We start from the raw sequence: 15,989 nt of genomic DNA, 5'->3' as shown, positions 1-15,989 counted from the left end.
GGGAAGGGGGAAGGGGGAAGAGGGAAGGGAAAGGAAGGTAAGGGGGAAGGGGAAAATGGGGAAGGGAGGAGGGGGAAGGGGAAGGGGGGGAAGGAAGGATGGAGAAGGGGAGGACGGGGAAGGGGGCCACATGTGCGGTGGAGATCTGGACTGGCTTCCCTCAGCAGCTCTGTTTACCTTAGTCCCAGACCATGGGGACAATTACGTCTCTCTCAGAAGTACCAGGTAATGGTCTTCCTGGGACGCTGGGAGTTACTGGATGTCTTGAAGGCACACATCACTTCATGGGTGACTTGCAAGCTTTTCCAGGGTTCTGATGGCCCCAGCCAAAGCACTCACACAGATCCCAGCATGACTGGAGACCCCAGTGTGGGCAGAGACTGGTGCCATTCTCCCTCCTGAGGAGGCTACACGCCTCCCTCTGTCTCTTCCTAGGCTACCACCTGAGGCAGAAACAGCTTCTGGGAGTCGTGTGACTCAGAGGATTCCAGAAAGCAGGCCCTAAGGGACAGGTTCAAGGAGACATTTTTATTTTCCGATGAATGGCCACTGGATGCAGACTACCTGTACCTTTGATCTCGAGGAAATAGGCAGATAGGTGACGATAGTCTTAATAAGTGACTTCAAATCCTGTCAGCATCTGGTAGCGGTGGCACCACCAGTCCCTGGCTGACCAGCTGTGGCCGGACACATGGCCTGCCAGCTCTGTGGTTAGCAGGTGGCACTTGGCTGTCCCACTTCAGGGACTGATGAGGTTCTCATCATGTGACTGACGAGAATTACAAAAGTCTCGGATCCCTAAAAGACAAGTTGAGGGGTGAGTTTTCGCCCAACACCTCTGCCCATGGCTGGCTTGGTTCACCAGTTAGGGTTCCAGTCGGTTTTACTGGACTTAATGGCAAGTGTTTCCCATGCTATGAGCTTCACCCGCCCTCATTTCTCAAACTGAAAAGTAGCTTGTAATGCTGACACACGGGAGAAGTCTCAGGATCTCCTGGGCAGAGGAGCCAGGCTGACTGTGGTGTCCCCAGCTGAAGCTGGCAGATAGCCCTACTGCTTCTGTACCCTGCCCTCCTGCAGTGACTTCCCACAGGTGACGTCTCAGGTACTCACTCTGAATTATACTTCTGTAGGCTGCGGTGGCTGGTGAATCTGGGGCTTCAACAAAAAAAGACTGGCCTTTGTCACAGCTCTTGCCTTAAAGAGACAGAGGAAAGAAGACCCCTATAAAAGCTGTGCTCTTTTGTGCTTGCTTCAGTGTGGCTGCCTGGGGTGCCCACTCAAGGACAGCAAAGGTGGAAAGACACAACACGGGCCTCAGCTGTGTCCCCTCCTCAGCAACCGATGGTTTTGCTTTGCTGTGGGCACAAGTCAGTTGGGTAGCATATGTAAAGGCAAATTCTAGACCCAAAGAACTGTTTCCTCTGCTCTGCGTGGGCCCAGGAGTCTGCATGAGACCCACTAACCCAGCCCAGGAAAATGAGAATACAGGAAAGGGAATCAGCTAGGGCTCTCAACAGACAGGGAGTGTGGCAAAGCATCAAGGACTGTGAAAGGAAATGCAGACGGGGTGAGCTTCTGAGTCTCTGAGGAAACACACATGTAAATGTGGAAGACACAGCACCTCTGAGGTAAACAGATGCCTCAGTGCACACATCCTGGCCTCTGCTTACTTCCCCTATCATGTTATCTTTATGGTCCTTCCCTGTTGCATAATCTTTCTCTCTCTCTCTCTCTCTCTCTCTCTCTCACCATCCTGAGGACCATATGTAACCCAGGGGAGACACAGCTTTGCCTATAAATCCCTCAAGCCTCAGTCCCCATGTTGTTACCCCAGGCCCCATTCAAACATCTCAGTCCCTTCTTCCGTGACAGGGAAAAGGCCAGCTCCCACATTTGGGTACAGAGTCACTGGCAGCTGAACCCAGCCTGCCCCAGGCTCTTCCCTCTGAGACCCAGGCACCTGCACTGCTCCACCTCCTCCTCCCTGTGCAGGTATCTTCTTGTGGGGAAAGTGAAATCTAGAGGGCAGTGGAGCGCCTGTCTCCCCACAGGAAACTAATATGTGGATGAGCCTGGGATAGAGATAGATGCAAACCCCTCCCTCAGTTCTGAAGACTGTTCAGAGCTCAAATGTCAGAATCCTAGGACACCCACAAGGTCCCCAGTAGTATGTCAGAGCCCAGCACAGGAGCAGAGCAGAGCGAGCTGTCTCAGCACGAGTGACCAAGGGGCCCTGCGGTCCTAGGGATACACAGCTGGAATTTCATGGACCTGAGGTGTGTGCTCCAGACCTCACTGCTTCTCTACGAAGCTCTGTGGGTCCACCTCAGACCCACCGCTGCTGGTCCTGCATTCAAGCCTCCAAGCAGCAAAGGCGCCTCAGAACTGTGTGTTCAGACTCACCTATGTGTGGATCCAGAGGAACTTTGCCCAGAAGAGGGATCTTCAGGTCCTGGCACATGGCCTCTGCTCCCCCGGTTGTGGGAGGGAAGATCTGAGACTCTTTCTGTGAGGCGGAAAGAAGAGGAGGCTTTATTTTGCTTGTGCACCTCAGGACACACTAGTTTTCAGATATTTGAAACAGTGCCTTGCTTGGATGTGAAACTGAACTGAAGCATCTTTACCCAGTCAGTAGCTTGATGGAGGCCTTCCGTTCCCAACACAGCGGGGAAAGCAGAAACAGTCCCCTAGAGAACCATCCCTGCCAGGGTTCCCCACCAGGGAAAGGGTGTGCTTAGGGTTCCTCACCTTGCACTTGGGACAGATGAAACCACTCATGTTCTCCACCACACCGATGATGGGCAGCTTCACCTTGTGGCAGAAACTGATCTCTTTCCGAACATCCTGGAGGGCCACCTCCTGGCAAAGTTCACAGAACAGTTATCTCTCAGTCAAACGGCAGTGGCAGCCACGTGTGATCCAGGAGACGCCCGGACAATGGTCAGAGTGCTCGCTCACCTGAGGGGTGGTGAGGATCACCGCCCCATCAATGTGTGCTGCAGCCAGATACTGGACCAGCGAGAGGTGTTCATCGGACGTGCCCGGAGGGGTGTCTATGACGAGGTAGTCCACATCTCCCCAGTCTACGTCGCGGAGGAACTGCTTGATCATACCTGGAAGTGGGCGAGGCTGGATGTGTGCCTTCTTTCTGGCATGCATCTCCAGAAGCATCTTTCAGTACACATGAGCATTTGGCATACATTCTCGGCCTCAACTCAGCGATACTGCTGTCCCCAGGGGGCAGGTGGTGAAGTCTCTAGACATGTTGGGCTATGATAAAGTCAGGGTGCAACTGTCATCATGTGTAGCACAGACATGTTCCAGCAGTCATGTGGCTGAAGTGTCAGTACCGAGAAGCTGCTTGCTCAGCCCTGCTGTCTCCATCTTCTGTTTCCCCAGAAAGGGGTTTTCACTCCACTCTTCCCTCCTTGACACAAACCAGCCACGTGACACCACACTACAGATTACTTCAGGATGCTGCAAGTCTCGAGAGTAGAAACGCTCACGGTACTTAATAAAATGTCTACACCGAAAACTGGTGTTTCTCATAGTTTTCTTTATCAGGGAGGGTGGATACTGAAACAGAGCACACTACAGGCCAGGGTGTGGCTCCAGTGAGAACACTAGTAGGCACGAGGTCCTGGGCTCCACCCCAGCACCAAAATGACAGCATTAACACACCATAAAGGTATCATGTGCCCACAGCCTCCCTGACAGCCTGGATGTAGGCAGAACCAGGAATCAGTGACAAACCATTTTTCTTTGGTCCCCTCCAGATGACAGCATCATCCGGGCTGCTGAGCAGGAAGCCCACAGACATCACCCCCAGGTTGTCCTCCACGTACTGCAGCCGGAATGGGAAAAAGGGAGAGAAACATGTTTGCTTATGGGGGACAAGAGCACGACACATCTACACAAAACCGCAAGTGGGCAATTCCCAAGGAATTAATAACAAAAAATGAATAAAAATCAGGATAAAGGTACCACACTCGCTCTTTGCAGCTTCAAAACATTTTTGAGAAGCAGGTGGCCATGGATCTACAGGAGGCCATGTGCGGCCTGTACCTCAGAAATAAGTCAATGATGGTAAAACCGTCACCGCAGGTGTCCAAACCGGGTCAACAGAGACCCCATGATCCTTGTAGGTGAGGTTTGACTGGGGCACACTGTGGTCATCCGATTGCACAGTGCCACTTTAGAGCTATGGAACCACACAGCACAGGCCCACAAGCCCTGTTATAGACAAGGCCTGCTCATTCTTGGTCTGGAAAACAGTCAACATTCAACCCCTGCCTCCAACAGCCCTTCAGACACAACTAACTCACACACAGACAACTAACTTATACTCACTGCCTCCCCAGTAAAGCTCACTCACCACTGGAGACCAGCCGGAGCCACTCTGGTGAACCTGTGGAAACAGGACAGTCATTCTTGTCACTGACAAAGTGTCCATGGAGGATGGCTTCACACAGTGTGATTAACTGTCCTGTACTCAATTTAAAAGTCCCTTAATTACTTTTACTTATTGGTGTGTGTGTGTGCCTGTATGTTTCATGACTGCTTACGTAAAGGTCAGAGGACAACCTTTAGAGCTCTCCTTCCACCACGTGGCTCCAGAACCCGGGACATCAGGTTTGGCAGCAAGCACTTTCACCTGCTGGCCACTCAGGTAATGGGGGACTGAGAAGTGAGGAGCTTATTGATACCAACACTCTACCCCTGCCCTGGCCACGGAACCCAAACTATCCAAGTTCAGGCATAACTCCGAGCTAATTAAAAGGGGGACGGGTGCTGCCAGCTGCTGAGACAATGCAAGCAAGTGGCATCAGCCAGGGTGCCATCCACAGGAGCATGGGGAGACTACTACCTGGTGGCCTTCAGTGCCACAGCTGATTCAAGGCTGCCCCGAGCGGGTGGCACAGACGGCTCAGCAGTTAAAGACACTGGCTGCCTGGTGCTCACAGAACCTGGGTTCAGTTCCCAGCACCTGTATGGTCGTTGCTCACATCTGTCTGTAATTCCAGGTCCTAGGATCTCCTCTCTGGGAGTCTTTGGACACTGATTCACAGACACACATGCAGGGAAAACACCTCTACACATAAAATAAAAATTTAAAAGCTGCCCTTGGGCTGGGTGTGGTGTTTGCACACCTTTAACTCCAGCACTCTGGAGGCTGTGGCAAATGTGAATTCCAGGCCAGCCAGGGCCACCCAGTGAGAGCTTGTCTACCAAACAAACAAACAAACAAACCCCAAAACTGTCCCAGTTAGTGGCCTGAACCCTGACTCCAGAATGCTATAGGAACAAGGGCCCAGAGTCACCAGGAAGTCCCATGGGCCTACTTCTGGGCCTGGACCTCCAAGGGCTAGGCTCTGTTCTGTTTATTACACAATTAGAACTTAGGCAACTTCCACCTACACATCAGAGTAGGCCTTCTCCCCTTTCAGTTTTCTAGACAGGGTCCTGATGCCAGCCCTACCCCCAAAACTAAGTGATCCTCCCAAGTATCAGGGACTACAGCTTACACCACCATGCTTGGCTAAATTTCTACTTCATAAGACAACTCTGTACTATAAGCATACCCATGTTGGCATGTGTGCTGTGCAAAGGCTGGCCGACTGAAGCACAGTCCTGCTTTTTTACTTCAACATGGGTACCACTGTGAATACCAGCATCCTCATATGCACTCCCTGGGCCTTGGCAGTGCTTGGGTAAACTTCCTATCTGCTGAGGCTAAAGGCTCCTGTTCCTGTCACCTCTCCTGCCTTGGCCTCCTGTCCTCGGCTCTTTCCCACGAGGATCATCAGCCTTTCTTGACATTACATGTTCAGAAGAGGACCGGGAATGAAGGAGACAGCATCTCCCGTGGCATCTGAGCCCAGCCCTGATTCTGCACACCAGGATGAGGCCAGTAGCAGACAACCCCACTGTCCTACTGCTGTGTCAGTCAGGGTCTCAGTTCCCTAGCAGAGACCACAGCTCTGAAAGATTCCCTTGCTTCCAGTGCAGACCCAAGCTAACCCTGGTCCCGAGCTACTGCTCAGAGCTGAATTTCCGCCTCTCACTTCTGCATTCCGCTTGCTGTTTCCCTCTCCCACCCATAAAAGGCTCAGAAAAACCCCCAATGCTTCTCACATATGTGGATGTACTTTATATCTAATCTCAAACCCCTAAATCCACAGCCACTGAGAGAGGAGACAGTACATGCCTGCCCAAGGAGGACAAGCCGAGTTCTCCGTCTGCTCTCACCTGCTCTCCTTCTAAGCCCATGATCTTGGGAATCGATGGCCCACAGATATCGACATCCAGAAGAGCAACCTGGGAATGAGAAGAGAGGCGGTGCCATCACTGACTCTGGGCTTTCCAGATACGCACAGTGGGATGGGGCATGGAGAGCACACGGTGGAGCTTCCACTTTCTCATGGGAAAGATGCAGCATGGACCACCCAGGAACTCCTAGGGCAACAGGCATATGCACAGCCCCTTGTGGAACAGGGTACACCAGGCCACTGAGAGATTTAGGTCACTCAGCCTAGAAGTGTACCGCAAGTTCTGCATCACAGAAGATGAAGCTGAGGTCCAGAGAGGCCCAGAGACTTGTTCAATAAGCAAGGAACAGAGATGGGACAAAAGTCAACATCTCCAGTGCCAGGGCTCTTCCCACCAGTCAGACCTACACAGAAGGCCTGAACAGAAATTATGGCTGACCTCTCGGTTCCTCGGACCAAGCTGATAATGAGCTTTCAAAAGAGCCTTTAAATAAGAAAGGAGATGTTGGCCAGATGGCTTGGGATATTAAGAGAACATGTTTCTCTTAAAGAGAACCTGAAATGGATTCACAGCACCATGTGGGGTGGCTCGAGACCCATATAACTAGTTTCAGGGGATCTGGTGTCCCTTTCTACCCACCACAGGAACTGCACTTGAGCACAAAACTGCCCCCCACCTTTCTAATTTTATGCATATGGGTGTCTTGCCTGTGTGTGTGTGTGTGTGTGTGTGTATGTGTATGTATGTATGTATGTATGTATATATGTGTATGTGCACCTCATATGTATGTATGTATGTATGTATGTATGTATGTATGTATGTATGTATGTGTATATGTGTATGTGCACCTCATACATGCCTGGTGTTCATGTAGGCCATAAAAAAGCATCAGATCCCCTGGAGTTACAGACAGTTGTGATTGCCATGTGGGTGTTGAGAATTGAACCCAGGTTCTCTTAAAAGGGCAGTCAGTATTCTTAACCACTGAGCCATCTCTCCAGCCCTCACATATTTTTTCTTAAAAAAAAAAAAAAAAAGAATAAAGAGGACAAAGAGGAGGAAGAGGGGTAAGAGCACCTGCTGGCTGCCCTTCCAGAATACCCAAGGAAAATACACTCTTTCTTCCATATTGGGCAGCTCACAACTCTCTGAAACTCCAGTTCCAGGGCATCCGACACCTTTGTTCTGGCCTTTCAGGCACTGTACACACATGGCACCCACACAGACAAACAAAAATAATCTTTAAAAACATGAAAGGGATCTGGGAAGTTCTTGTGGGGACTTAGGTAGTCCCAGAAGACTTCACTAAATCACCAGTCAAGGCCTGCAGCTGTATAACTGCTGCCCCTAAGGGCAGCCATCCATGCTGAGCGCTGCAGTGGGGACCCAGAGTGCGGCACCTCTGGGGAACTCTGGAGCTTGCCCCTTGCTCTCCGTCTTCCATCTCCAGTCCTACTTCCTCTGCATGCTGACTGACTACAGTACTTGTGACTGAGAGAGACACAGGGGACTTCTTCACTAAGATCCTGTTTGCCTCCTGTGTCCTCTGCTGGTCTGGCCTAAAAGTGCAGCAGAGGGACATCTGCCACCTGAGGAAGAGACCTGGGTCTGTATGTCGGAGCACCTCTGCAGCCCAGTAGGGCTCCAGCTACCTTCTATCTATATCTATATAGTATATTATAAATATATATATATATATATATATATATATATTAATTATATGGTACTTTGCATTATGTTTGCACACCAGAAGAGGGCATCAGATCCCATTACAGATGGTTGTGAGCCACCATGTGGTTGCTGGGATTTGAACTCAGGACCTCTGGAAGAGCAGTCAGTGCTCTCCAGCCCTCCAGCTACCTTTCTATGAGTTCCTTTTGAGGAATGATCCTTCCCACAAGCCAGGGGCGGAGCTGAGCCAAGCGACAGCGGGATACAACATGCACACTGACGTCATCTATGCCCAGGGTCTTCCTGAGGCACTCTCTCTAGGCAGACTGTCTGAGTCAACGCCCCAACACCAATCGCTTCTCTCTTCTGTCTAGGTCAGGACAGTGGGTGCCTGCTGAGCACCAAGCTGGTACCTATGTGTCCCCAGGACCTCTCAGCTGCTGATGGCCGGGAGTCCTCAGTGTACTGGGAGCAGGGGCACTGTGGAGCTCTCAACTCTGCCCCACTTAAGATGTCAAGTTTCTCTCTAATGGTCTTGGTTCTGACTCTGGGCCTTTCAAGAGGTCGCTTCCCCTGGTGGCTTCTGTCTCAGTCTTGTCTATCTGAGCTTCTGGCCAATAAAAATGAGAACCTGAGGGTTCGGTTGAGGCACTTCCAGCCTACAAACCCAGGGGAAGGTCTCAGGTGCTTCCTCAACCGAACTGAAGTTCCAGTGCTGCTCGCCTGTGGCCCATGGAGCCTGAGGTCGACCTTTACAGGAGTTAGACCTGTGCAGGGGAAGCTGACATGCTGACTCCATTCACATATATTCCTGCCCCAGCCAAGGTGTGTGCGTGTGTGCCTGTGTGTCAGGGCTCCACTCCTGCAGTCTTTACATAAGGCCTTTTCCAAACAAAATGACAGACATCAACTAGGAGCAGCCTGAGTGCTAGGCGTCTACTGGACCCCAGAGGGCAGCCTGAGGACTGGAGACACTGCACTACTGACCCTCAGTGAGTCGAATCCAGTGTTCACGACATCTGCTCTGTGCAATGCAGACGGTGAGTGCAGGCTTTCCTACAAGCTGCTTTCATTTTGAGACAGTCCCACTCTGTAGCCCAGGCTGGCCCGGAACTCTTGGCAATCCTCTTGAGCGCCAAGACTGCAGGTATGAGCCAACTTGGTCAGCTCTTCATCTTTTTTAAACAACCATAAGTGCATAAAAAAAAAAAAAATACAGCTTGCCAGGTCCTGTCTCCACTGAACTGACTGGAAGGTCTTGACAAGCATGTGGCGAAACACTCTTGTATGGAAGACGGACGTGGGAGAGCTCCCCATGCCTGGTCACAACAGAGCACACATGTTACACAGCTTAAGGATATTCCTAACAGTTCTAGAGCCAAAGCTTATTCCGGATAGAACACACATCAGTTTTTGTTGTTGTTAGGGGTTTTGTTGTTGGTTTTAGGGAGGAGGAGAGGGAGCTGCTTCGGATAAAACAATCTTATACACATAAGATAAAGCTCTACCAATGTTTCTCCAGTCCCAGCCCCTCGTAAAAAATGCTGAGGGCAGTAAGAAAGGTTTCACAGTACTGGGTGATGCAAATTTAACCCACGGGTGGCAAGAGTGTCCCCCAACAGAACAATGAACAGATGAACACATTTAATCTGCCTTGTGCTGTGGGCTGGGCAGGCTGCAACACAACTCTAAAAGCAATCATCATCTGAACTTCAAATAGCAAAGTGCAGTGGTACTGAAAATGGCTGCCAGGCACATTCCCAGGACACTGTGTGTGGTAGGCACCGTGCCTGCACCACAGCCCCTCACGCAGGCCCCTGAGAGAGCCTGGTAACCAGCCTGTGCATTGGCAGTGATGTGGACAGAGTTGGGATTCGAACCTGCGCTACTCTTGGCTACCACACCTCTACTAAAGCTGCACCAGAGCACAGGGTCTCACTTTGTAGCTAGCCATGCCTGGCTTTGAATTCAAAGGCCTCCTGCTCCAAAATGCTGGGATTACAAGCATGTGTCACAGGGCCTGGTAAAGTGACTCCAATTTCATACCTGTCTGTACTCTAGAGACGAAGGACCTAGCACAAGGGTCATTTCTGTAAGAGGCAAACAGAAAACGTCTTCCGCTTTGTGAACGAAAACAACAATAATAATAATATATAGGTGCTTGTCTGGCTGGAGAAGTGACCATTCGAAAATGTAAACACCATCTGGATATATAAATATCATCTGAATATGCAAATATAATTTGAATATGTAATAGCATTCTTAACTCAAGGAGATGGACCAAACTAAAGCAGCAGAATCTAGACTTCAAGGCAACAGAGGGAGCTTTATGAGGGGCAGGTGCAAAAGGTCCCAGAGTGTGAAGAGGCAACTGCCATCTTGGTTAGAGAACTCAGCAAAACTGCTCAGCCAGGGACCAGGCAGTTCCCCATACTCTGCAGGGTCAAGACAGTCAGAGGCTGGTTCCCTGGGGTCTGAGAATCACCGTCGAAAGCCGTCAGCAGCCTCTGACACAAGGAGCACCTCCAAGCTTAGCCCAGGCTCCTACCTGTGTGTCTCCATCCTCCGCCAGGCCGTGGGCGAGGTGGGCACTGAACGTGCTTTTCCCAACGCCACCTTTCCCGGACAGCACCAGGATCCTGTGTCTCACCGTCTTCATCTTCTCTCTGATTTCCTCCACGGCTGCAAAGGAACAGAGGAGGTGATGACGTCCCAGCCTCAGTCCCACCTGTCCCTCTTCCAAAATGCTCTCTGCGAGACACCACTTCAGCAAAATGACAATAAATGCCAGGAACAAAATACGGTTAGGACCAGTGTGAAAAAAAAAATTGTCTCATTTATGCACTGCCTCATGTACTGGAACACGGCCTCCGGGGAGAGTGGGTGCTCGAAGCCAAATCCTTGGATGTCACAAGGAGGGACCATTACTGGCATTACGACGGTGGATGATAAGTCCCGTATGCACAGAACAGCCCCAGTAAAAAGGGATGATCAGCCTCAAATGTCACCTGGGCCAAGGTTGAGACACTCGATTGGCTCTCAGCAAGTAATCGTGCCAGCAACCCACTGTACCTCTCAATGTCACATCTCAAATCCTTACAAACCACACGGAGGCGTGACTATTCATGGTGAGGGCATTCAGAAGTCTTGCTCAAGGTCAATTTGCAGATGACCCAACAACCAAACCCAGCGTCTCTCCAAATCCCCTCAAGGTTCTTCTCTCAGCTTCCTGTTTCCCAAGATCCTTCCAGGCAGGCTTTGAGTCCTCCTCACCCTGGAGCCGGCCCTTCACAGCGTTTCTCCCTGATGGCTCTAATGTGTCTGCTTCTGCTTCCTCTCCCTCTTTGGTCTCAGTCGCCCATCTGTCTCTCCACTGAGATAATGAACGTTCGTGGGTGCTGAAACTCCAAAACAGGAAGGGCTTCTCTCTGCCACAGACAGCCTCTGTGACCTATGATGGGCATGTGCCAGGCAGGACATAAGCCTAAAAGAACTCAGTATTTATCCGTTCTGCCCCTGTGCTTGCCTGTGTGTACTGAGGTCAGTGGTTATCAGTCATGCCCTATACCTGCCCCACATCACTTTTTTTCATTCTATCCTTCTTTAAGGTCCTATTTACTGATTTTCTTTTTAAAGACAGGGTCATCTAAGCCCAGGCGGGCCCCTATGTAATGAAGGATACTTTGAACTCCTGATCTTCTAAAAGTCTTAAGGACTGAGATATCAAGCATGTGCCAATACACTCGACCCAATGTTAGTTCACTAGCTCATTCATTCATACAGGGTCATATCCTGTAGCACAGGCCAGCTTTTAACTCGCAGCCATCCTCCTGCTTCTGCTCCTAGAATTTCGGGGAGAACAAACCTGTGCCAGCAAGCTTATTTCAATGCCCCTTTCGGTTCCCTGTCTATCATAGATCAGCCTAAACCTTCACTCCCACCACTGTCCTCCCGCAATTTGACTTTTAAAACCTCCCTCTCGCTCCTCAAGCTCCGCCTTCTGCTTCCCTGCCAAATCCCCTCAACCAATTAGAATACTGCCCACTGGCCGCTGTCATTCACCCAAGTCCCGCCCCTTCCAGTTCCTGATCGGCCCGCCGCTTCCTCACCCGGGTCCGGTGCGGCGCCGGCTCCGGAAGCGCACAGCCTCTGGTTGGGGCATCCCTGGCACGAGGCTCCTCGGCCCGCCTGGGCGCTATCGGCCCCGGGACAGCCTGCACGGAGACAAGGGCACACAGTCAGAGCGGCTTGGTCCCAGCAGGACCACCCACGCCTCCTGCGCGCGCTCACCGTGGGGCGCTTCCTCCATGCTGCCGCTCTTGCCCGGGCTGCGCTCGCCGGAACCTCAGGGGCGTGCTTCCGCCTCGCGGGTCCAATCTGACCCTCTGGCCGCGTGAACTGTGTCGCCAATCCAGGACTGCGCAAGCGCAAATCCGGGTATGCAGTGGGTGGGGCTCCTCTGTTCTCGCTAAAAGTGAGCAAGACTCTTGAACATTTATGGCGGCGGAGCAGATGAAGTGTCTCTAACGATTAAAGGCGCAGTTGAGCCAGCCTGCTTCACATCTCATGGATGGAAAGCGAGGGTGGACTCTGACACATACACAGTAATACATTTTTTTTTTTTAAAGTATGGCTTTTGTCGTCAAAGAATGTTAGTCTCCATGACCTCAGTGTTGATGCAATACTACTAGTCAATATCTACTCAGTTTCAAATCATCTGCCCTGCCCTATATTCTGTTACAGGCTGGGATTGTGGCTCCATTGGTAGAGTGCTTCATCTGTCTATCATCATGAGAGTATATTTAGTCCCCAGCGCTGAAACAAAACAGAACAGCCAACAAAACACTTCCTCCTGCTCTCTCTTCTGCTCACTCTGATCTTGAATTAATGATTTTCTTGCCGTTCTTGGCTAAGAGGTGAGACTTTATAAAAGGGTATATAGCTCAGTGGTAGAGTACCTGTCTAGCAAGTGAAAAGGCATAAAATTGATCCCCGGCGTTGTAAGATCTCATTTGATCCTATATTCATCTTCAACTGCTGCGATTACAATGTGTACCACCGCTCATGGATCCTGGGCTTAAAAAACAAACAACAACCACAACACCCCCCCCCCCCCAAGCCCCAAAGCAACACCCTCAAACACTTAAAATTGCTGTTATTGAGAATAATACTTTGTTTTGTGTTTTGTTGCTTTCCCCTCAAATTTGTTTGACATAACCTCTTCAAACCCACGCCTGTGTCCCTAACTGGGAGTTTTTCCTAGCTTTCTCTCGCTTCTCCAGGTCCCCACTGTCCTTGCTGCTACCATTTCTCCTGAAAGCCTGGCGGTGTCTATGGAAAGGTGATTTAGACAGCATGAAGACATTCTGTCCGTGGTCGCAGCCGTGGGAGCATGGCTGCATGTGACTTTGGCACAAGATGGAAGTAGTGTTTGTTACTGTTTTCATTGAACGATTCTAAACATTTGTCATTTATTTTTGAGATTATAATTACAGTATTTCTCCCTCGCTTTTCCTCCCCCCAAACCCTCCCATGTACCTCTCCTTGCTGTTTGTCAACTTCATGAACTATTTTTCCGTTGTTATTGTAACAGGGTTTCAGACCTTAACACAACTAACTAACTCCATGTTGGAAATGCCATTCAGGCCATAAAACTCAGCCTGCAGACGGCAGTCAAAATGAAAACAAAGACCTAATTCATCAAAGCCTGTGGAGAGCTTTTGATGCTGCTTCTAGAAAAATTTCTGTGTTTATTGAGTTCAGCAGGTGACAACATGTTTCTTTCTTAAAATTACAGCTAGAAAAAGCAAGAAAATTGTGTTTAGTCTAAATATATAAAATATATGTAACCACTTCATTTTTGTTTGACTGGTTTTAAAAATATAAATGTTCTGTATGTCTTTGTTATAGATTATTGCCTTATAAGGTATTGGGTATGATTATGCTCTAATATTGCAAAAGAAACTTTAAAAGTTATAGTTAAACTGCCAGTGTTCCATTAGCTGTAGTTTATGATTCAGTCATAAGCTCAAGATTTTAACTCACCCATATTTGTAATTAAAAAAAAAAATCAGGCAAGTAGAGAGTATTGCAAGATTTACCAAAGGTTAATGAAACTAGGAACTTATGGGAACATTGCAACCTGGTTTACCTATGTCAGCTGCCATTTCAAAAATACATATAAAATTATTATAGATTTAAAAGATTGTTTTATACTATTGCTTTGCATCTTCGTAATTGTAAAAGGTTTGCATTTAGCATGTCTGCTTATAATTTTAAAGAACACAATAAAGAATTTTCATTAGAAAGTTTTGCCTCAAGGAATGGCTAATAGCCCTTCATTATATATAAAAAAAATGTTGTTGCTTCAATACAAGAAGGACTTTGAGTCCTTCAGTGTATATTCATTTTATGGGTATTTTATTAGCTGATCCCTCTGAAGGAGTCTCACTACAAGGTTTTGCGCTTATACAACGAGATTTAAAATTTTGGGGAGTAGTTGTTACTCCAGAAAAGATTCAGAGAGAATATTCTTTTCAATATTTGGGACATCAGTTATATCCTAAACAAATTGTGTCACAGAAAATTCAAATAAGAAAAGAAAGTTTACTTTAAATTATTTTCAAAAATTGTCAGGAGATGTTAATTGGCTCAGACTTCATCTTAAACTCACTACAGGAGGTCTTAAGCCTCTGATGTTCTCAAGGAAGATGCAACTCCTAATTCCCCTGGATAGTTAACTGATGAGGGATGAATAGCTTTGCAGAAATTAGAGGAAGCTGTAGGCCACAGATACACTGCATAGACCATGTCCGACTGTTGGCTGTTACAGGCAGTTCTTTAGCAGAAGGGACCATTAATATGGATGGTCCTCTTCCATCCTTTACTTTCTTCACCTCCAAGTAAAGTTTGAACTCCCTGTTATGAAGCTGTTGCTGTGTTAATACAGAATTGTAGGATAGAACCACGAAAGTATTTTAGGAAAGAACCTGATGAAATATTTATTCCTTTTTCCAAACAGCAATTACACTGATTATTGAAGAATACAGATATCTGACCTATTGCATGTGCAAACTTTTCAGGCAAAATTGATTATCCTGAAATCATTATCCAAAAGAAAAGTTGTTACAGTCTGCCTCTATGCATGCTTTTGTATTTCCTGTAAATTTGCATATACAACCAATAGAGAATGAATTTACTGTATTTACAGACAGCTCATCTAATGGGAAGACAGCATATACAATTGGATCACATGTTTATTCTCTTGAGTTCCCCCTGCTTCAGCCCAGATAATTGAGTGGTGTGCTGTAGCCACTGTTTTTGAAATGTTGAAAATAAGCCTTTAGTTTCTGTAATGATACCCAACATATGACTCTTGGTTTACAGTTGCTTGAAATTATTCCCTTTTTAGATACTGCTAATTCTCAATTTTTGCAATTGTTTATGCAAATACAACTTAATTTAAGAGAATGTACTGTTCTATACGTCGTAGGATATTTAAGAGCTCATACTGGAATGCCTGGATCCTTTAGTGAGGGCAGTGCCACAGCAGATTCACATACTAGGCAGATTATAGGCCTTACACAGGAACAGCCAAACAATCTCACTCTTTATGTCTAAATAATAGCTTGAGACAGCAACTTGGTATTTCTAGAGGATGTGCACTTCAAATTGTAAAGACGTGTCCTGAATGTCCTCAGTTTCTTCTTACTACATAATGGTGTTAATCCTTGAGGACTCATGCCTGTTCAATTATGGCAAATGGATATTCATATTTCTGATTTTGGAAAATTAAAATATGTACATGTGACTATTGACACCTTCTTAAGCTTTCTTGTTGCAACTGCCTTAACAGGAGAAGCAACTAAAAGTATAATTAGTCATTGCCTGTCACTACCGTCTCTGACCAGCAGAAAAGGAGCGATGACACAGCGTTCTTCTCAAAGCAGTTTATTCAGGAACCTTACAGCATGCAAGTTGAAATTTTTCTCTCTCTCCTTCTCTCTCTCTCTTCCTCCACCCCCAAGCACAGTCCCTTTTATTCT

The 15,989-nt window shown here is 48.2% G+C and overlaps 1 protein-coding gene across 1 annotated transcript; it reads right to left on the bottom strand.

The window, feature by feature from the left end:
• Nucleotides 1–117: 117 nt before the first annotated feature.
• On the bottom strand, nucleotides 118–12,322 carry NUBP1 (NUBP iron-sulfur cluster assembly factor 1, cytosolic). Its single transcript, XM_080942123.1, has 11 exons — nucleotides 12,235–12,322; nucleotides 12,054–12,158; nucleotides 10,493–10,626; nucleotides 6,253–6,321; nucleotides 4,379–4,411; nucleotides 3,757–3,847; nucleotides 2,962–3,116; nucleotides 2,752–2,862; nucleotides 2,407–2,509; nucleotides 1,114–1,197; nucleotides 118–798 (listed from the first exon to the last, which is right to left on the bottom strand). The coding sequence occupies exons 1-11, from the start codon at nucleotides 12,251–12,253 to the stop codon at nucleotides 740–742; spliced, it is 963 nt and encodes a 320-aa protein (XP_080798249.1). The 5' UTR covers nucleotides 12,254–12,322; the 3' UTR covers nucleotides 118–739.
• Nucleotides 12,323–15,989: the final 3,667 nt, after the last annotated feature.

Source organism: Micromys minutus, assembly GCF_963924665.1.
Source record: "Micromys minutus genome assembly, chromosome: 31".
Classification (NCBI taxonomy): Eukaryota; Metazoa; Chordata; class Mammalia; order Rodentia; family Muridae; genus Micromys; species Micromys minutus.
The sequence above is the reverse complement of the archived record's forward strand: the minus strand, read 5'-3'. Positions and strand labels throughout refer to the sequence as shown.